The 23,177-nt window shown below is 37.8% G+C and overlaps 1 protein-coding gene across 8 annotated transcripts in view; it reads right to left on the bottom strand.

The window, feature by feature from the left end:
* TAPT1 (transmembrane anterior posterior transformation 1) overlaps positions 1-23,177 on the bottom strand; it is a 75,561-nt gene that overhangs the window by 3,150 nt on the left and 49,234 nt on the right. For 5 of the 8 annotated variants that reach the window (XM_049886450.1, XM_049886452.1, XM_049886453.1 and 2 more), the window contains 7 exons: positions 22,563-22,660; positions 22,292-22,361; positions 15,237-15,317; positions 14,356-14,465; positions 12,442-12,501; positions 11,998-12,066; positions 9,090-9,166 (listed from right to left, as the gene is read on the bottom strand). In XM_049886450.1, coding sequence (XP_049742407.1) covers positions 9,090-9,166; positions 11,998-12,066; positions 12,442-12,501; positions 14,356-14,465; positions 15,237-15,317; positions 22,292-22,361; positions 22,563-22,660 — 565 coding nt within the window. The other 3 variants (XM_049886455.1, XM_049886451.1, XM_049886456.1) reach the window with 3 other exon arrangements.

Below are 23,177 nucleotides of genomic sequence, written 5' to 3'. Positions count from 1 at the left end.
TGTGAGCGTGCTCTCCTACATATGCTCCTGAGAAAGCAGTGGGGAATGGTGAGGAGAGAAAGGCCCAGGAGTCAGAAGCCCTGGGCTTCAGATTACAAATTCCTTGCACACAGCCTTCCTTGCTCAGAGCCTGATTGCCTTGAAGCTTCTTCACCATGAAAAAGAGAATTCTCATAATCCCCACAGTTCTGATGGATCAGAAGAAATCACACCAGTGAAAAATTTTTCCTCACACTAAAATAACACTGGTGGTGTAACAGCTAAGTGTCTGGCTGCTAACTGAAAGGCTGGAGGTTCAAACCTACCCAGCGGCTCCTTGGAAGAAAGATCTAGTGATCTGTTCCCGCAAAGATTACAGCCTAGAAAACCCTATGGGTCAGTTCTACTCTGTCACATGGGGTCGCTATGAGTTGGAATCGACTCAATGGCACCTAACAACAATTCTCTTATTGCAAAACAAATTCATTTAGAAAAGATAGATGGATGAAAAAGAAAACAACCTGGAATTCCACATCCCAGTGACAATCACTGTTGACATTTGGTAGATTATCCTTACGTGCTTCTGCTAAGAGTACACCTCTATCTGCACCCTCCACTGTACAGAAACGGCTACATGACACAGACTGTAAGATGAAGGGTGTGGGTTATGAGCCAGAGTTTAGACTCCAGGGCCCAGTGTTGGAGTCTGAATCCTGACTCCACTGCTTAGCACCTGTGTGGACGTGGGCACACTACTTAACCGGTTAATCCATAAAGGAGACGGACGATTCAGGAATGGCTTGGAACAGTGCTTGACACATAGAAATGCTAATCAATTCTGTTATTTTATTATTGCTGTTGTTATTTTAACACGAGTGTTTTTCCAAATCAGTATATGTTCCTCACTGACGATGTTTTAAATGGTCCCATAATGTTTCACTTTATGCATTGGAGTTAAATCTGGATTTCCTTAAGAGAAATTTCTAGATAGCTGTAATTAAAGACGTGAAATTTCTGGGTAAAAAGTTACACAACATTTTAAGGCATTTGATATAAATCTGGCAAAAACTGCTGGAAAGAAAAATCTCACACTGGTATCAACCCACCTATACCAAAAACAAATCCACTGCCATTGAGTTGATTCTGACTCATAGCGACCCTACAGGACAGAGTATAGAGCTGCCCCATAGAGTTTCCAAGGAGCGCCTGGCAGATTCGAACTGCTGACCCCTTGGTTAGCAGCCATAGCACTTAACCACTATACCACCAGGGTTTCCACCTATAGAGACCTTAAATGACAGAGGACCAATAATCTCGACACCAGCTTTGAAGTAAGTAATGCCAGAGATGAAACCCTAGGAATCACATGAAATTACAAGTCACTGAAGGCAAGTTTGAGGAGGGGCCTGGAAGAAGGTTAAAGCAAGGGGCAAATGGGCTTCCGGAACTATCCCTCAGCCTCTCTGCTCCGAAAACTAAGACCTGGAGGGGAAGAGCTCCTAGCCCCAGGGCTGCAGTAGCCTGTGCAGAAGGCTCCCCACTTGACCTCCAGGCCCAGCTTTTCCTGGAATTCCTCACTCACACCTTCCATTGTTTTCTCAGCAGTGCCTAGGTGACGTCTAGCAGGCATTTCAAACCAGGTCTCTTGATTCCAATCCTAGCCCTCTCCTCAGAGATGAACCCCAAGGGCCCTCCCATGCCTGCCAGGCCCTGCAAGGGGATCTTCTCCCACCTGGACAGTTGTGCTCCAGCTGCCCGCGCTCCTTCCTCCGGGCTACCTGCATGGCTCTCTCCCTCACTCTGCATCGGTTTCCACTTAGCTGTCAGTGCACAGAGAGGTCCCCTGCCTTCCTTTTCTAAGAAGCCACCATGGTCATTCTCCGTCTCCTTCCTCCACCTCAGTTTTCTTCATAACACTGTCAACCACCAGTGTTTTTCTGGTTGTTGTCTAGTTTTCCCACTAGAATTTAAGCTACAATATGACGGGACTTGTCTGTCTTTCTTCCTCAGAATGCTAGGTCAGCGCTAGACCAGCACCGGCTCGGAGCAGTGCCCACTGAGCAGCTGTCAGGCGGCTCATAAGGGCTCAGGCCAGCAGGTCTTCCGCCCCAGTCAGCAAGTCTGAGGGAACTTTCACCAAAAACACAATAAAATACTTAAAAAAAAAAAAAAGTGAGGGAAACCCTGGAGTACTGGAATCAGAGCAACCAGAATGCAATCAGAGAGAATGTGGACACACTGTGAAAAATGTAACTAACGTTGCTAAACAATTTGTGTAGAAATTGTCAAACAGAAAACTAATCTGCTGTGTGAACTTTCACTGAAAACACAATAAAATATTATTATTAAAAAAAAAGGGTAAGTCTGAGGGAAAGAGACTAACACTGGATGTGGTGGGGAAAAAGCACAGCATCTTATGTTGAGGGCAGGGCTGAACTGTTTTTGCTGAGGGAGAGTCCTGGGTTTGGCAGTCGGTGAACAGAAAACGCTTCATGGGCAAGGTGGTTCTGAGAAAGATTCTGAAGGAAGACAGAGGATAATTTGAGGACAATTGAAATAAATCAGCAGACGGCAAAGGCCAGGGAGCAGACCTGCCTGCTGGGCTGTCTGTAGAGAAGGAAGACAAAGTAGGAGAGGGGTGAGACAAGCGAGGACAGGGCTGGGGTGAGTGGCTGTGGGATTCCTAGTCACTCAGATGAAAGCACGTCCACCTGAGTGTATTACCCACAGGAATTATAACCAAGCAAGGGTTTCCAGGTGTGGCACACATATTTTACCTCCTGGCCTGTTTATGACATAAGAAAAATACAACAATTAGCTGGTTAAATGAAAATGGGAGCAATTATAGCAGTACTAATTGAAACTCAAGGGCAATGCTAGGAAGAATTCCAAAGGGCGGGTTAAGAACCAGGAAAGGAAGGCTCAGTGTTTTTTAATGCCAAGACACTGAAAAGAGTCACACCCTAATAAAAGATTTATATGTTCATCCAAATGGACAACAGGAAATGGTATACAATCTGATCGAAATGGTATCTTAGATAGCTAACGCTGAAATCAGCCACACTTCCTGAACACACCTCTGCAGGGTGAGGGCCCAAGATGGGTGCTGAAGGTGCTGGGGAGCATGCTAACAACTCAGGAATCTGTGGAGAGCGGGAAAGGGCAGACACTGATGGTGACTGCTCCCGTCCTCCTCCACAGAGGCTTCCTGAATGCTGGCCCTGTGCCAGGCAGCGTGCCAGGCACCGGGCACAACAAAACGTAGTGAACTCACTCAAAACAAACAACAGGGGACACCACAGAACAGATATCCTAGAAACCAGGCCTCATCTTACAGGAAGATTCTGAGTGAACTGACGGCTGAAGCTGAAGTTGCGACTGGTGTGCTTATTCTCGCCCCACCATTTTCCTTCTGAGAGAGACTTGCAGTTCCAGCCCCTCTCACAGATCACCACTTTCTGAGCATAACTGCCACGGCTCACTGTAAGCAGTAATCAAATCTATAGCTGGGCTGGGCTACTTCTGGAGAAAAACTAACAGCAAAAACACTACGGTATACCCTATGTACTCGATGTTAGTAAGCAATTATTTTGTTGCTACCTAAGCTTTTTTTAAATATAACATCACACCTTTTTATATCTACTAGATTTTATCTGAGATTAAAGAAATAATAATTTAATCTTATCTATGAGAAAATTATATGGGGATATCATAAACAGTACACATAACATACTATTGCAAGTGTACTTAAAACATCGTATTTATAAATGCAGATGACAGAAACATGATAGAATCATATCACTTTTTTTCTTGTGCTACAAATGGAATAAAACAGTATAGGAGCAAAACAAATCCAACTGGCCTCTTGGTTTCCACTGTCTCTTAGTCATTCCTCACACCTCAGACTGGGCCACCTTTTCAAAGCACGCCTCAGGTCATGCCATAACCCCGTTGAAACCCAAGTAGTGTCCTTGGACCACATCTGCCACAGCCTCCACCAGACTGAGTCCAATACAACTAGACAGAACTGGAGAAAAATGTAGAACAAAATTCTAACTCCAAAAGAAAGACCAGACTTGCTGGCCTGACAAGACACTGGAGAAACCCTGAGAGTATGGCCCCCGGACACCCTTTCAGCTCAGTAGTGAGGCCACTCCTGAGGTTCACCGTTCAGCCAAAGATTGAACAGTCCCACGGAACAAAATAAGACTAAAGGGGCACACCAGCCCTGGGGCAGGGACTGGAAGATAGGAGGGAACAGGACAGCTGGTAATAGAGAACCCAAGGCTGAGAAGGGAGAGTGTTGACATGTCATGGGATTGTTAACCAACGTCATATACCGTGTGTACTATTTGATGAGAAACTAGTTTGTTCTGTAAACCTTCATCTAAAGTACAATTAAAAAAAAAGATATAAAGTACTATTAATACTACTACCAGATAACAGTGTACTTAATTTAATCAGCATTTAATCAGGTCACAAATCCACTTGGGTGTGTAGTACACACTGTTAAGAGAGTAAGTGGGAGTAGTATGATTTGGGTGATCTTAACTTTCATTACATCTTACATTTATACTTTACTGCATAATAAAAATATATTCAAGAATAGTTCATCTTAAGATACCAACCACTGAAATCACTGCCGTCGAGTCGACTGATACCACAAGAAAAGAAAACTAAAGGCCAGTATCTCTTATGAATACAGATGCAAAACTCCTCAACAAAATACTACCAAAGGAACACAACGGCGAACCCCTGAGAGAGCAGAAGAGCAGTGGGATGCAGACCTCAAATTCTTGTAAAAAGACCAGACTTAATGGTCTGACTGAGACTAGAAGGACCCCAGAGGTTATGGTCCCCAGACCTTCTGTTAGCCCAAGACAGGAACCATTCGCAAAGCCAACTCTTCAGACGGGGATTGGACTGAACTATGGGATAGAAAATGGTACTGGTGAAGAGTGAGCTTCTTGGATCAAGTAGACACATGAGACTATGTGGGCAGCTCCTGTCTGGAGAAGAAATGAGAGGGCAGAGGAGATCAGAAGCGGGCTGAATGGACACGGAAATAGAGAGCTGAGGGAAGGAGTGTGCTGTCTCATTAGAGGGAGAACAACTAGGAGTACACAGCAAGGTGTATTTAAGTTTTTGTATGAGAGACTGACTTGGTTTGTAACTTTCATTTAAAGCACAATAAAAATAAAATAAAATACTAGCAAATAGACTCCAACGGCATATTAACAGTCATACACTGTGACCAAGTGGGATGATTCAACATTAGAAAAGCCAATCACCATAATAAACCACAGCGATAGAACAAAGGAAAAGAACCACATGACCATCTCTACTGATGCAGAAAAAGCATCTGATAAAATCCAACACCCTTTCTTGATGAAAACCCTTAAGAAGATTGCAACAGAAGGGAAATTCCTCAATATGATTCAAGGCATATCTGAAAAGCCAACAGCAAACATTACACTTAATGGAGAAAGACTGAGAGCTTTCCCTTCGAAACCAGGAATAAGACAAGGGTGCTTGCTCTCACCACTTCTATTCGATATTGTATTATAAGTCTTAACCAAAGCAATAAGACAAGAAAAATCAAAGGTATCCAGATTAAAAAAGTAAAAGTATCTCTATTCACAGATGATATCCTACAAATGAAAATCCCAAAGAATTCACAAGAAAATGTCTAGAGCTAATAGAGGAATTTAGCAAAGTTGCAGGGTACAAAGTCAACAAACAAAAATCAGTCGGGTTTCTATACACCAAACCAAAAACCAAACCCACCACAATCGAGTTGATTCCAACTCATAGTGACCGTACAGGACAGAGTAGAATTACCCCAGAGGGCTTCCAAGGAGCAGCTGGTGGATTCGAACTGCTGACCTTTTGGTTAGCAGTCAAGCTCTTAACTGCTGTGCCACCAGAGCTCCTTCTATTTATTCATCGGCACTGAAAAATCTGAAAGGGAAACTAGGGAAACAATTACATTTACAATAGCATCTAAGAGAATAAAATACCTAGGAATAAATCTAACCAGGGATGTGAAGACTTATATAATGAAAACTAAAAGACACTGCTGAAAGAGATTAAAGAAGACTTAAATAAACAGAAAGATGTTCCGTGTTCATGCATTGGAAGACTTAATCGTTAAGATGTCAATACTATACAAGGCAGTCTATATATTCAACATAATTTTGATCAAAATTCCAAGCCTTCTTCACAGAAATAGTAAAACCAATCCTCAACTTTATATGGAATGGCAAGAAGCCTTGAATAGCTAAAATAATGTTGAAAGAGAAGAACAAAGCAGAAGGACTCAAACTTTCTGATTTTAAAACATACTACACCACGACAGTGATCCTAACAGCCTGGTACTTGTATAACAATAGACACAGAGAACAATGGAATAGAATTGAGAGTCCAGAAATAAACGCACACATCTATGGCCAATTGATTTTTTACAAGGGTGGTAAGTCCATTCAATAGGAAAAGAAGAATCTCTTCAATAAATGATGCTGGGAAAACTGGATCTCCACATGCAGAAATATGAAACAGGACCCATACCTCACACTATACACAAAAATTCAAAATGGATTAAGGGCCTAAACATGCAAACTAAAACCACAAAATTCTTAGGAAAACAACCAGGGGCAATACTGTCAGGCCTAGCTTTCAATAATGGATTATCTAATATAATAACAAAAACACAAACAGCAAAAGACAAAATAAATAAATGGGGCCTCACAAAAATTAAAAACTTTTGTTCATCAAAAAAGTGAAAAGGCAAGCTACCAGCTGTAAGAACATCTTCAGAAACCATATAAATGACAAGAATCTAAAAACCAAAATATATATAAAACTTCCACAAATTAACAACAGAAAAATAAGCCAATCATAAAATGGACAAAGGACTTGAACAGACATATCACCAAAGAAGACATTCAAATGGTGACCAAACGCATGAAAGATGTTTAGTGTTATTAGTCATCAGAAAGACGCAAATCAAAAACACATGAGATAGCGTTTCACTCCCACTAGGAGGATGGCTAAGGTTAAAAAAAATAGTAACAAATGTTGGTGAGGATGTAGGGAAATTGGAACTCTTATCCACTGCGGGTAGGAATACAAAGTGGTACTACCATTACTGAAAAAGTGTGGCAGTTCCTCAAAAAACTAAAAATAGAACTACCAGATGACCCAGCAATTCCACTCTTAGGTATATACCCAAAAGACTTGAAAGCAGAGACTCAAAAAGAGACTTATACACCAATATTCACTATAGCCAAGAGGCGGAAACAACCTAAATGCCCATGAAAAGATGAATGGATAAACAAAATGTGGTACATACATACAATGGAATACTACTCAGCCAGTAAGAGAAATGAAGCCTTGATACATGCTACAGTATGTACGGAGCTTGAAGGCATTATGCTGAGTGAAATAAGCCAACCACAAAAGGACAAATATTACATGACCTCACTTATATAAAAAGACAAGAACAGACAAATATAGAGACCAAAGTTTAATAGTGGTTACGGGGGTGGGAGGGATGGGGAAAAGGGGGGTTAACGGTGATGGAAAAATCACATTGATTAAGCTAGTACACTAGCCAGTTATTGTAATTGCTGTCATTAAGTTTTACACCTGTAAAAAGTTGAGTAAGAAAAAGTTGTGTGATAGATTTACAATGACAAAAAAAAATGAATAGCTGCTGAGGCTGCTTATGTACAAACAAAAACCTCATGGGATTTAGTTCCTTGGTTTAGGGTCATAGCTTCACAGGACACTCCTGTTAATTGCCCTAATAAAGTGTTCAGTGCTTGTTCTACCTCTTAGTTCACTGCGTAATGCCTGGGTTCTTAAAAGCTTGCAAGTGGCACAATTGGTTGTATTTGGCTGGAGCAACAGAGGAAGAAAGACAGTTAGGAAGAGAAGATATGGAATGTATAGCTACTTGCCTCCATTAACAACTATCTCCTTTGCCATGAGACTAGAACTAGATGGTATCTGGCTACCATGACTGAACATTTTGCTCAAAGATTCCATAGAAGAATCCTGATCAAAAGTGCGAATTGCAAAATGGAAATTAAAATTCTCATGGACTCAAGACTTTCTGGAGCTATGGAGGGTGGATGAATACCTAAAACTACTGCCCTGAGATAATCTTTAAACCTTAAACCAAAAATATCCCCTGAACTCATCTTAAAACTGAACAATAGTTTAACTTAACTAGTAAAAAATGCCTGCCTTGAGCATTCTGCTCTTTTAAGAATTATCTATATGGGATCAAATTGACAACTGTAACTTGAAAAATTATACAGGTACCTTAGGGTGCAGTGAGTTTATGTAAATAAGGGAGGAATAAGTCAGAAAAAGAGGGTAAGAATGCTTGCACAACTCGAAGAAGGTAATCAATGTCAATAAACTGTACATATAGAAACTGTTCAACTGGTATATCTTTTGCTATGTATATTGTCAACAACAACAAAAAAATAAATAAAATTTAGGAAAAAAAATTAAACATCCACTTACACTCTGACTCAGCCATTACACTCCCAGGTATTTTCTTAGGAAAAATGAAACCATACAACCACCCCTAAAATTAACAAGGCTGTTCAGAGCAGCTTTATTTGTAGTAACCCCAAACTGCAAGCAACTCGAATGTCTATTATAGGTGAATGGATAAACAAAGTGGTATATCCATACAATGGAACACTACTCAGCAATAAAAAGGAATGAGCTATTGCTATATGCGCCAACATGGGTAAATCCCAAAATAATTATGTTGAATGAAAGAAGTCATACCAAAAAAAAAAAAAAAAAGAGTACATACTATATGATTTCGTTTACAGAGAAGATGCAAATGGGTGTTCAGAAAGCAGATCCATGTTTATCTGGGGGCGGGGGTTGGGGGTATGGACGGAGGAACGTATGACAAAGGGCCGTGAGGGAACTTCTGCAGGTGATGGGTATGTTCATTTTCTTGATCGTGGCGACGTTTTCATCGTGTATACATATATCAAAACTTACCAATTATATATGTACAGTTTATTGTATGTCAGTAATACCTCAATAAAGCTGTTCAAAAAAAGAATATTTCATCTTACCCAAAATAGAAGAGTATGACACAGGCATAAGACAGGATTCCTTGCACTTTAATTGAGCTTGTTACAACTCTGATGAGCTAGCCAGAAACAAACCAAAACAACAGAGACACACAAACAAAACATACAACCACAGAGTTATTAGTTAATACTGAAACAAAAGATTTCTCCAAGCTAATTTTAACACTTTAGGCACACACCTGTGGCTTCTGTCTAAACCCACGTGGGCAGTCCTGGATTTGCCCATTCATATCAAAATCTGCCTGATGGTGACAGATTTGGATTTGCTCAGGCAAAGCTAGGACACCATGGCAAATGTACACGTTTGCCTCTCTGACGCCCTGGAGTCAGATACTAGACGGAGTTCATGAAGGGTACATTTACTTGGACCTAAGGGAGATGCAAATCAGCGATTTTTAAAATGGAAAATTATTCTGGAAAGTACAAACGAATTCTTGCTACACACTTCCTTGCTAGAGCTAAAAATATTTAGTGGGCGTTTCCCTTACTCCTGCCTTTTTTTTTTTTTTTTTGGTCTTGGCTTCTTAATAACCTCCAAAGACTTGCAGGGAGCACAGAGAAAAGGGAACTGTAGGAGGTTTGTACCGTTTAAAAAAATTAAATACTATTACAGAATTAATTACTTAAAGCTCAAGCCAGTTTTGTCTCTTCTGGATGTTATGGTCAAACACCTACTTTCTTACTTATTTCACAGAAATACACGAGTGACACAGTCTGCTGAATAAATCTGTTGGGACCTATCAAGGTGCAATGTTTACACATTATCTGTACCCAGACAGTGTGTATCAAATACTTATCATAACATACGATTTAAAAGATATTTTAAATAAGCTTTAAACAAAAGAACAATTAGGAGGAGAAGGGGGAATAAAGTTTCACTATGAAAAATACTGAATGGAATCCTTCATCTGTTTCAAATCTCTAAAACGGAAATGACATGTTAATGTGATTCTGGGATTTTATTCATTAATATGAAAACAAACCAATTTCATATTTAAGACTTAAGAGATTTGCTTGTTATCTAGTGTAATACCAGGCAATTTTAAGATACATAAGCCCAAAGTCTAATTTCCAACAGACCTTAATATATGATTTCTTTAATTTTTTTTTGGATACAAATTCTTTTAAGGACCTAAGGTAACATTTAGAAGGAAACTTTATAATCCTTGTGCCTTAACTAAAGAATTAACTTGATTACTGAGGCCTTGGTTTATTCCTCAGGGCTCCCAGATGTCTGTCTACCAAAGCTATGGCGCCACTTTGAAGCTCTGTGAGAAAAGTACTGCAAAAGAAAACCCGCCAGATCATTGCATAATTAAATAATCTCCTTTGAAAATACAGGAAGTTTTCCTGTATTTTGAAAATACAGGAAGTGTTTTTGTTAATAAATTATTAAGTTTATATCTTGTGGTATAACAACCATAAACATTCATTTAAAGAACAAAACAAAGACCTGAGGAAAATTTAAAAATACTAAGTTAAAAAGAATATAATTATGGCCAGAGTTTTCTGGCAAATGGGTCAGTAGACAAATCAATTATTATTTGGCAAAGAAAGGCCATATTTCACCCAACCACTCAATCAATCCATTTTTTCTTGTTTTAAATCAGTCAGGCAAACTTAGGTTTGTCCTCAAACTGTTCATATCATGTTTCCAGGTGTGGAAAGCAAATGTAGAAAAAACTTAATACTCTGTTTCATCCAAACTCTTAAACCTTTAACAAATAATTTTACTCTTTAAAATCCCCTTTTCCACAATTCTAGTAGTTCCTTTTCCCAAATAAGAGAAAACTCTATTATTATATGATAAAGTAATTAACATAATTGAAAATATTTAGGAGGTTATCTGGAGAGTCAGGCTGAAGTTTAAGTAACACTAAACCTATTAATCCTCCATCAGCTAAAAATGTTAGGCAAGGTGTTCTAAAATACAGGTAGTACGACTTACAACATCTTTATACTTTTCTTAGCTGACTTCCATGAGACTTTGTGTCTGTAGTAGAACTTTAGATGCCTTTCAGGCAAAAAGATGGTTGCATCTGTTTTGATGTGAGAATAAGTAGGCAAGAAGGAACATAATCAAATACACGTACAGTCAACAAATCTTAATATTACCACAGCCTCGATGTGGGCTAGTAACTATTTGCAAGGCTGTAGTAAACAATTCATTAAAATACTCCACATTGATGAAAATTGTTTTGGTTGATTTAGTAAGTTTCAGAGGTATTTTTAACTTTAGAAATATATGATAGTTTCTAAGTACATCAGTAGAAATTTTCATTGTAAAAAATTTAGAAAATTTAAAAAAATGTAGTTATTACAATAGATATGCAATATTTCTTCATTTGGATAAACCATAATTTATTTAACCTATTTAGTTTGTTTCTAAATTTTTACTACCATAAATGCCATTGTGATGTATACCCTTGCCCATAAATTATTACGTGCCTTTTATAACTATTTTATTAAGATAAACTCCTATAATTGGAGTTACTGGGTCAAAGTATAATACTGTCAAATTACCCTCCAAAAATGTTGGAATAATTTATATTTCCACCAGGCAGGTATTACAGTGGCCACATCAAGGCCCACCACCAGGTATTGCCATTAAAAACCAAAAGATCTTTGCCATATGAATAAGCAAAAAAGAGTATTCTCATTGTTTTGAAAGCTATTACATTACGCAGTTCCTTGAGATCGCTTATCTACTGGGTGGCTCAAAGTCCAAAAGGATAATGCTATCATTTACAACAAATTTTTCTGCTAAGTCATTTACCTTTTATTTTTATATCATGTCCTTTTGTAAAGAAACTTACTGATAATTCATTTACTAATATTTTATAACTATGGTTATTTCAATCCTAAAAAGGTAAAGAAAGTATGGACTTACTAATACAGCCAGTGGAAGAGGAATAAACCCCATCCTCCGTGCCACAGAGTCACTGTAATCAGTATAGGCCTGGAGAGAGAAAGGAGAAAATGATTCCGACTTACGGGGTTTAAACAACATTTAAAAAGTACTGCTGACTCGACCCCAGCACATGTTCTCCACAGGTGAGGCCACGAGCAAGAAGAGAACCTGGTACCTCTCATGCGACTGAGTAAAACAATGTGAAAATCTAACTATTCCTAAGAAGTTTTAAATACAAAGTCGCCTAACTACTACAAGGCCACAAAAGTCATGTAGTGTTTTATGTGTTAAGTGTTACTGTTAATTTGTAACATTTAGTGTACAGAACAGAGATAAGCAGGAAGATAAGTGTATGTAGCCAGCATGCTGGAGCTAAACCACCGTCTAGCTGAATTCCCACTACGGTTTTGATATAACGCTCACGTTTTTCTGTCGGCTGCTAACGAGGTCAAAAGCAAGGCTGGCTCTGTATTCGCTGTAGACCTACAGACAAATAAGAACGAGATATTAAGTAATACAGTGCGAATATATGATACGTAAGGGTTCAGACTTTGCAGGTAAAAGTGCTCTGTGTATGTAATTCACCAGGAACAAAATATTCTCCAAGCCTTTCACCGCCATCTAGGAGTCGCTTCTCTATCAGTTTTTCTACACTAAGGGTGACACACAGCCTCAGCCTCTATGCCCACTCCTGAACTGTTACATTCACAGGCTTTTGGAGGTTTCTCCTTCCTAATTATAAAAGGGAGAAATATTCAATGATTACGATGCTGCGAGTTCAGGATTTTGGGAGAAGCGGTTATTTTAAGAAGTGTAATATACACAAAATAATTTAAAATGTTTTAAATCAGATGAACAGTTTAAAAATTATTATTACTGTACATCAAACCACAACAATGCCTTCTTAGAAAAACAAATACTAAGCAAGATATAGACCTGAGTGAGGAAATGTAGTAGTCGTGAAGGTACTTGTAAATTGTCATTTCCACTAAAAAATTCCCTCAGCATCTGAATCAAGCCTCTGAATTTTTACTTTAGATGCAGAGAAGATGGATCCATGAAAAGAGGATCACTCTGCATCGAGGAAGAGAGTAAAGGGGGAAATCACTCTACCAGTGCTTTACAAAAACGTCCCAAATTATATTTTATTGAAATATATTAAAGCCTTCAGAAACTCATAATCAATTAATTGCATTGTAGCAGTTGCAACTGCATTAGATTTCCATTTTTTGCCTTGTGAAATAAAACAATAAGTACCACAAGACTTAGTAAAAGCACAACCCAGTAAAATCCAGAAACACTGACACTAATATCCATTTGGGGACTGGAGTAGGCCTGAGGAATGTGCTAGGAGACTCTCTTCCGTTTTATATACAATTAGCCTACAGCCACATACCCATTTCCGGAAGGTCTACAGAATATCTGACTACAATATAAAACAAATCTCGTCATGTTTCATCAAATATTTTCACCAGAAAAATACGAGGATCTTGTCTTCTAGAACTTATCAGGAACTTATTCATGATCACAGGAAAAAAATTCAGTTTTTAAATATATTTAGAAAACTAGCCAGATTGGATGGAACCTCTCCACTCCCCTGAAACTACTGCCCTGAGTAATCTTTAAACCTTAAACTATCCCCTGAAGTCATCTTTAAACCAAACAATAGTTGAGCTTAATGAGTAAAGAATATCTACCTTGAGCACTATGCTCTTTTGAAGAATTATCTATGTGATCAAATTGAAGACAGCAACTTGAAAGGTTAGATGAGACGCCTAGGGGACAGTGAGTTCATCTTAAACGTGGTGGGATAATTTGGAAAAGGACAGTGAGAATGGTTGCACAACTTGAAAAATATAATTAATGTCACTGTACATGTAGAAAGTGCTGAGTTAGTTTATGTTTTTTCTGTGTACATTTTCACCAAACAAAATCTAAAATAAGTAAATATACTCAGAGAGAAAAATTTTGATAGTCTAATTTTTTTTTTTTTAAAGAAACAATGTGATTTAAAAAACTTTAAGTGAACACACTATGATAGTATAACAATAATGATCTTGAGTTAACTGACACTCTGAACTCAACCAGTGGCTGATCTACACGTCACCTAAGAACATGGAACTAGGACTCTTTGATACTGAAATAAAATAATTCCAGGAGTAAAATAATTTTCAAAAATTTAAAATTGTAATTCTAACTTTTCGGCAATGGGGTTTTTTGACTTTAAAACAGTAGTAATCTATTGTCTACATAGATGCAGCAAACCTAAACCTGGTATTCTAATATTAAGGAGGAAAAGTCAACTTTAGACACTGAATTGCTTATTAAAATACATACATCAGCAGTAATGTCATTGAACTTGGTGATGAAAGCATGTTTTACAATGTCCACAGCAATTTCTGATGCAATCACCATACAGACATCTGGAAATAACACCCAGAGATGATCTACAAAGTTCAGGAATAAAAGAAAGATAATTAAATCTCTTAATGTGAATGGATTCCACAGTACCACAGGCAATCACAGAAATCTGAAATTCTCCAGAAGGCAAAACTACAGTATCTTCTATAAAGGATGACAGAGCTATCATAACATTATAATCTTTATCAAAAGATGGCATTTGTTTAACAAATTAAACAAATGTTTATCCAACACTTTCTATGTGCCACGCACTGCTACAAGTGTGGCATCCGGGCATGAGCAGAGCCCCTGCCTTCATGAAATCATCTTGGAGTAGGCTGAATCCTAATCCTAATCCCTTCTGAGGGGTGTCTTACAAAAGGGGACAAGGATGCAGAATCACACACACAGGGGAAGACAGCATGCGAAGGTCCCTCTACAAGCCTAGAAACGCCAAGAAACATTGGGGGCTACAGAAGCTCAAAGAGACAAGAAGATCTTCCCCTCAAGTCTACAAGGAGAGCGTAGCCCTGATGATGTTCTGAATTTCAACTTCTGGCCTACAGAGCTGTGAGAAAACAAAATTCTGTCCTTTAAAGCCACCCACTTTGTGGTATTTTGTTATGGCAGCCCTAGGAGACTAACACAGTGGCGTATCACAGAGAATGTATTCTATCAATTCTATGGAAAATGGCATTTCCACTCCCAAACAATGAAGTTCTGGACTTTCGGCAATATTTATTTCAGCCCATATAAAAGAATGATTTTTGGTTCAAGAGTAAAATTACAAGACACTGTATTCGTTAAGAGTTAGTTACCTGGATTCCAAGAAAATTGTTCCATGTTTCTTAGACACACTATTAGCAAAAGCACATAATTTGTGAACCGCTCCTTGATATCTGGGGAAAAAAATCACAGAAGTACTATAATGCCTTCATAATGCCTCCATAGTGGTTCTTTCTTTTAGTCAGAACATTACGAAATTATTATACTGTGTATAAAATATCTGTAAAATAAATACACTATTACACATATAAGATGCTGCTACACCGGTTAAGTTGCTGACTTCTTTTGTCAAACTAATTCTAGCATGGAAATTCCAGTTTTCTATAAATTTCAAAAAATAGTCAAATCATCAGTCTTCCTAGGCTAGGTCACCGGATTCCCCCAGAAACCTCTGGAAAAAATGAACAACTATTTTCATTGTACAGAAGAAAAAACAGAAGCAACGAGTAAAACACAAGAAGGGTTAGCAACAAATACACTTCTTTGTCTAATCTGTTTAGCTCACATGCTTATGCGGCTTTCTGAATAATTCTACAGAATTTCAGTTAAAGATACATTGAGAAATTCAGTTCCCATGAATTAAATTCAAGTTAGTTTCTCATACAAAAATTTATATACACATTGTTATGTGATCCTAGTTGCTATCTCTTCTGCTCCGTCAGGGACTCTCTGTTGTGTTTCCTGTCAGGGAGGTCATGGTGGTAGTTGGGCACCATCTATTACTTCTGGTCCAAGCTGATGGATCCACCCACCTCATTAAGGTCTACTCTCCTTTGAGGAGGCAGCTCTTCCCCAGTAGTATTTTGAGTGCTTTCCAACATGAGGGGTTCATCTTCCAGCACTATACCAGACAATGTTCCACTGATATTCATAAAGTTTTCACTGGCCAATATTTTTAGAGGTAGATTGCTAGTTCCTTCTTCCTATTCTGCCTTAGTCTGGAGGCTCTGCTGAAACCTGTCCACCATGGGTGACCCTGCTGGTATTTGAAATACCAGTGGCATAGCTTCCACCATCACAGCAACATACAAGTCACCATGGTACAAGAAACTGACGGATGAGTGCTGGATAAATCCTGGTAGACAAATGCAATTTTAGAATATAAGGATGTGAAGAACGGTGAATTTAAAGATTAAAAAGAAAAGTAACACCTTAAATAACAAATATATATTTCAATCACTCATTTATCAATGTAACTATGAAAACAAGGCTGCTACATAAATATTTTTTTAAAAATCACCATGTTTTATTCTTGTACTTCATTTTTTTTTTCATTTAAATGTTTTACATGGATTTTTTTTGAAACCTAGATTTGACTTATAATTTGAGTTTTTCTAAAGTGTACCCACATTCTAAAAAAATTTTTTCCATAATAAAATAAAATCTTGTATGGGAAGTGAAATTTTGATTATAGTGAGAATAACAGATTCTAATAGTGATAACCTATTACATGTACTAGATAAATAACATAATCCACACAATATTTAAATCATATCGTTATCTTCAGAACAGTCTGAGTTTTGATTGTGAATGAACCCTTAATTAAATCTTAAAAAATCTGCCAAAATGGAAACGTTACTGTAACTTTTATTAAGTAGCCTAAAAACACTGGTACTTAGGTTAATGTTTTTAACATATTCCTGATATTTAGATTATTAAGCTCCTTTTCCTCTGCTACATTACCACTCACTGGAATTCACTTTAACGTATTATAGTTATCATCATGTTTTAAGTGTAAAATGAGTGGTATTTTATTTCCAAGTCACTCAAGTTTAATGCAGTTGCACAGGCTTGTGTTAAGGAGGTTAGTCATTACGAGCTAGAACCTTACTTTAGATCAATACAACTCCTGAGGACCTTTGCGAATGCACAGGTCACATCATCTGTGGATGAAAAACTATGTACAAGTTTTCATCTCAGGAATGCAAATCAGAGAGCCCTGGGTTCCGTAGTCAGCTGGTGCTTATGACACCAAATAAAATGGAAAAAAGAATAAACCGCTACAGGTCTGGTTTTCCTAGTAAACTCCATCTCATGTGTCCTCAGGAAATTCTTCTAAAGAAAATGCACAGTCAGCTAATAAACTGACAGGGATAAACTTACGCTACCTTTTCCAAACTACATTGTCAACATTAAACCAGATAGGGTACTGAACCTTATACCATGTATTTCACAGCTCAACTTCTAAGAGAAAAAAGGTCACAGGAAAAGAAATAGCTGGTATGTGAGCACCCCTGGTGGCTGGCTCTGATTTTGCAGCTCCATAGTGTAAAAGAGGCAATATACTTAGCATCAGGCTGTATGTAAACAGCAGCTTTTAGTGATATTTACAAAATTGCTGAGGTTAATTTTGTTTTTCCCTTACCCGGAAATGCGCTTCAAAAGCTCCCTTATGATAATATGACTTTTACATTCTTGTAAACCTAAAACCTAAAGAATGGGGTGGTAGTTCTATGTTCAAGGCAACCCTGCATTGTAACATAATATTTTACCTGTAATAAAAAGAGAAACTTTTTTGGTGATAACTAATCATTTTAAGCAAAACAAACTGCCAATTTCTTTTGAATTGAAATGCATTACCTGATCAATATGCCATTCTTTTCAGTTCTCTTAAAACTCAAATATTGAATCCCTAATCTTTCTAAACTAAAAGGTTGGGGGCCTGTTTAAAAGAAATAAATAGGGGTCAACGTGCTGGTGATAAGGCTAAAAACCATTTACGATCTCCTCCTCACATTTTTCAAGCTCTTATACATAATGACAGGACACCCTTAAACTATAAGGAGTGTAATTTATGCCTACTCAGAGCAGGTTATTCATATAAATTAATAAAAGATACGATTTCTATAAGAACTGAAATTCTTAGAGGTGACTCAGTATATTCCAGGGTTGATTACTGAGGCTGACAAAAAATTCTGTAATTCAATCCCGTTCTTGCTTTTCCCTTTCTCTCTTCTTTCATTTCCAATTCACAGGCCTGGCAGCACACACCTGGGAGGAGGGAATACTACCACAGAAAGACACAGCACCCACAGCCCCTTAGAGTTCTGAGATCCACAGTCCACTGCTGTCCCATAGAGCCATCTAGACTTTAAAGTTTTTCATTTGTTCTTCTTAACCCTTGCCTAGCTTTCAAATCTCCTATAATTCTAAATATCCTTTTAATATATTCCTAAGCCATTATTTTCTTTTTTAATATTGATGTAAGATTTACATACGATAAAATGCACAGATCTTAAGAGCAATTCAATGAGTTCTGATAACCTGTGTCGGCAACCCCAAATTAATACATAGAATTGTTCCATCACCCCAGAAAGTTCCTTTGCACCCCCCGCCGTGACTTGTTCTCCATCTTAGGGGAAACGTATTCAATATTTCTGCATTATGTATGATATAGGCTGTAGTGTTTTGTAGATGTCCTTTACCAGCTTGGGGGAGCTTCCTTTATTTCTAATTTGCTAATCATTTTTATCAGGAATGGCTGTTAAATTTTGTAAAATACTTTCTTGAATTTGACTTGAAACGATCGTGTTTCCCTCCCTTTTATCATATAAATATGTACAATTAAATTGATTATCGAATATTAAACCAATCTTCGATTCCTGGGGGTAAACTCCATTTGGTCATAATGTATTATCCTTTTTTACATATTGCTGGATTTGACTTGTTAATAGTTAAGGATTTTGATGTCATGAGGGATATTTATCTATAATTTCTTTCCTTGCAATACCTTTGTTAGCTTTTGGTATCAGGTTTATGCTGGATTCATACATCAAGCTGGGAAGTATTTCTCCTTGTTCATTTTAAGATTGGTATTATTTAATAGAGATCTGGGGGTTTTTTGTTTTTCTTTTTTTTGATGGGAAGGTTATTGATAACACATCCAATTTATTTAACAGATATGGCAGTATTCACATTTTCTATTTCTTCTTGTATCAGTTTTAGTATATTGTGTTTTTCAAGGAATTTGTTCATTTTACCTATGTTGCTGGATTTATTTGCTGAAAGTAGCTCATTATCTTCCACTATTATCTTTTACGTGTGTGAGCTCTGTGGTAATATTCCTTCTTATCTCTGACTTGAGTATGTTTCTCCCTTCTTCTTTATCTATTAGTCCTGCTTGGGGTTTCAACAATTCGTTTCAAAGAACCAACTACTGGCTTTGTTAATTTTCTCTATTGTTTATCTCCTTGTTGTTTCTTTCCTTCTAATGATTTTGGGTTTAAATTGTACCTTTTAACAATTTCTTCAAGTGAAAAGTTTGTATCTTTAGCTTTAAGCCTTTCGAATCTCCTAAAACAAACATTTAAAACTCTACATTTCCTTTTAAGAACTGCTTTAGTGGAAATCAACAAATATTGACATGTTTTTATTACCATCCAGTTCAAAAACTTTCTAATTTCCTTTGTGATTTATTCTTTGATTCAGGGGCTATTCAATTTTCAAATTTCAAATACTTAGGGCTCAATTTTCAAATACTTAGGGCTTTTCTAGTTTAATTCCACTGTGGACAGAGACACACTCTATAAAAACACTATCAACAGATTAGTGAGTCTGTAGTTGTCTCGATGGCATCCAACCCTCTTTTATTATTTCATATTTTATATGTCAAAGCTATATTTAAAAAAGCTTATTTTTCTCCTAGTTTTTATCTTTACCTAGTTTTGAGGTCTCAGAACATTTTAAGCACTAGAAAAAAAATTCCTTTCTCACTAGAAAAAAGTTATAGCACGCTACTATCATATTCCTCCCTAGAATTTTTTTTCTAATGATAGAAAAACATAAATAACCCAAGATCCAGAAAAAAATAGCCTATTATGTTATTCCCCAACATATCATGTATTTCCCCAGGTCACTGAAAATTGTTATAAAATATTACTTTATTAATGTTAAATTCATAGACTTACGATTTTATCTAATAACTAAAATAAAAAATTATAAGTAAACCAATAATTAAATTTACTAATTTATTACTACTAATAAAATATCATCTTAAGAGGTTTTTACCATTATGAATTACATTGCAAGTAATACTATGAACAAAAATTTGTACATCTCCTTGAGTTCTTCAGATTTCTAGAGGTAAGCCGTTTCTTAGTCAACGGGACTAAGGTTATACTAATTATATTTATAAAACACACACGCACACATAAACACATATACTCAATCACCTGAACATCCATGTACCTGATTCTTCCCTCAGCTTGGCTCTCAGTTCCTTCACTTCCTCTCTCCCAAAATCCTGCCCTCTACTCTACCTCACAGTCATACCCTAGGTCTATTTTTACCAATAACTATGCCTCCTTGAGCTCTGTTTCAAGCATCTCACTCTCTGGTCTGATACTACCTGCTTTTTTCCAGTCTCTCTGGTTCACCGCTTTGCCCCTACTGGGAGTCACAATCGATCTTGCCTAAGACTTTTTCACTGTCTCACTTCATTCCATACGAAGCTTAGATTCCTGTCCAGGGTCATTTTCCTGCTTTAAATTTTAGTATCCTTGCTCCTGTCTCCCTTAACCTTGCCTGGCAAAACCCTTACCCCAGTTAAACGTACACTCTACCTCCTCAGTGAGGGTGAAGGGGCTGAAGGGAAACACATCACGACTCCATGGCTACAAACGTCAAGTGGGCCCTCTGCGCTGTCTGACAGTCGCACACTACCCTAGCCCAAGGATCAGCAAACGCTTTCTGTAAAGAACTAGACAGTAAACATGTTTAGCTTTCCTGTTACAACTATTCCACTCTGCTGTTTTAGTGCAAAAGCAGCCACAGGCGGTGTGTAAAGAAATGGATGTTGCCATGCTCCCGCAAAACTTTCTTTACAAAAACAGGCTGCAATTCAATTCATAGGCAGTAGTGTCCTGACTCCTACCCTAGTCCATTCACTCTCCACCCTCCTAGAGGTTTCTGTTCTCTCCTCAAATCCCCACCACTCTCAGCGGATGACCTAGCGTGTGTGTGTATGTGTATGTGTGTGTGTGTGTGTGTGTGTGTGAGGCCAAACTATTTTCAAAACAGATTTTCATTAGACTTTTCTACTTCTTTCATAGTTTTTAAGAATGTACAAGGGTCCTGAGACCCAAAAGTCTGAGAACAGCTGCTCTCTCTGAACCATCTGTCTTCTTATCTCCTTCTTGTCGTTGCCCCCACCTTCTCTCCCTTGTTGTCCCCTCACCACCTCAAGGACATTATCAACTCAATGGCTTTAACTGTCCTCCTTCTCCCCTACATCTGCTTTGATTCACGATCAAGTACCAGCCAAGTCACCACAGCTTCTCACCCACCATGCAAATGTCAACGTGGTGAGAAAGACAAATCATATCCTCATATTCTTATGAGAACAGTTTTGACCTTGCAACTCCCTGAAAGGGTCTCCGGGATGCTCTGCAGGGTTCCAGGAACGACACTTTGAGAACCAGGGCACTATGTCACTCTGATTTCATAATTATGCAAGATAAAGTTTCCAGAGATCAATGCTGTGCCTTCACACTTCCCTACATTACAAGGAGGCAGTGAGATATAACTGAAAAAGCTAAGAATTTGGAGACAACCTGGGATTTGTAGTCGTAATGCTGCTCTTTGAAGCTATGTGAGTGACCCTGGGGAAGTCAAATTACTTTCTTTGCGTTTCAGTTTCCACATCTCTCAAAAGAATAACATCATCTGTTTCAGAGAAATTTCTGGATTAGTGAGACGCTTTTGAAAGGACGGTAAGGCGCTATATAAAAGGTACTAATTTTTATTATCTTAAACATACCGAGATGACGACAGCCAAAGTTAATAAGGATGCCTAGTAAAGATGTTGACAGGGGACGAGAAAGTCAAAGAAACAGTGACCCACAAGAAATGTGACATTGTTGTTAGGTGCCGTCAAGCCGATTCTGACTCATAGCGACCCTATAGGACAGAGTAGAACTGCCCCCATAGGGTTACCAAGGAGCTGCTGGTGAATTTGAACTGCCAACCTTCTGGTTAGCAGCCGAGCTCTTAACGGCTACCCAACCAGGTCCCTGATGTGACAGGAGGGTTTAAGAAAGAACTGCAAACTAAGTCTGCAGAGCTGCAACCAGAATCTAATCATACGTACCGCTATTTGACATCTGAAAGAGATTGTTCTTTTCAAACTTCTTGAAAACACTTCCTTTAATTTCAACAAACTGAAACAGTAAACAAAAATATCACCTTTATAGCAGTTTTTAAAAATGGACATGCTATATATAAAACTTAACTCTTCCTCGAGAATAAATAACATAGAGATCAAAGAATTTTATCCCATTTAGAATATTTTTTGCTATAGTGACCACTTTTTTAAACGTATTTTTACATTTACAAAAATTAAGATAAAATCTCATACTTACGTTATTAGACATCATGATAGTAAGCAGTGACTTGTTGTGTGAGTTAAAAGCTACATTGAGAGTTGTTGCTTGAACCATTATAAGAATCGCATGCAAAACTAGCAGTAAGTGGTGTTAAGGAAAAAACTGAAGTCTGTTTTGATATTATATTAATAGATATACAAATTTTAAGGAGTCCTGATGGCGCAGTGGTTAAGTGCTCAGCTGCTAACTGAAAGGGCTGCAGTTCGAATCCATCAGCCATTCTGTGGTAAAGATTACAGCCTTGGAAACCCTTTGGGGCAGTTCTACTTTGTCCTATAGGGTCACTATCAGTGGGAAGTGACTGGACGGCAATGGGTTTGGTATAAAAGTTTTGATACTGAATAATGGAGGAAAAAGATGACTATGTTTTCTAAATCAAGTCTTACAGTATTTTGTTACCTACATAATTTTCCTATTAGCTATAACCAACCATCCTGTTGCCGATAAGTCGATTCAGACTTGTAGTAACCCTACAGGACAGAGTAAAACTGCCTCATAGAGTTTCCAAGGAGTGCCTGGTGGATCTGAACTGCCGGCCTTTTGGTTAGAAGCCATAGCACTTAACCACTAAGCCACCGGGGTTTCCCTATT

Source organism: Elephas maximus, chromosome 5, assembly GCF_024166365.1.
Source record: "Elephas maximus indicus isolate mEleMax1 chromosome 5, mEleMax1 primary haplotype, whole genome shotgun sequence".
Classification (NCBI taxonomy): domain Eukaryota; kingdom Metazoa; phylum Chordata; class Mammalia; order Proboscidea; family Elephantidae; genus Elephas; species Elephas maximus.
The sequence above is the reverse complement of the archived record's forward strand: the minus strand, read 5'-3'. Positions and strand labels throughout refer to the sequence as shown.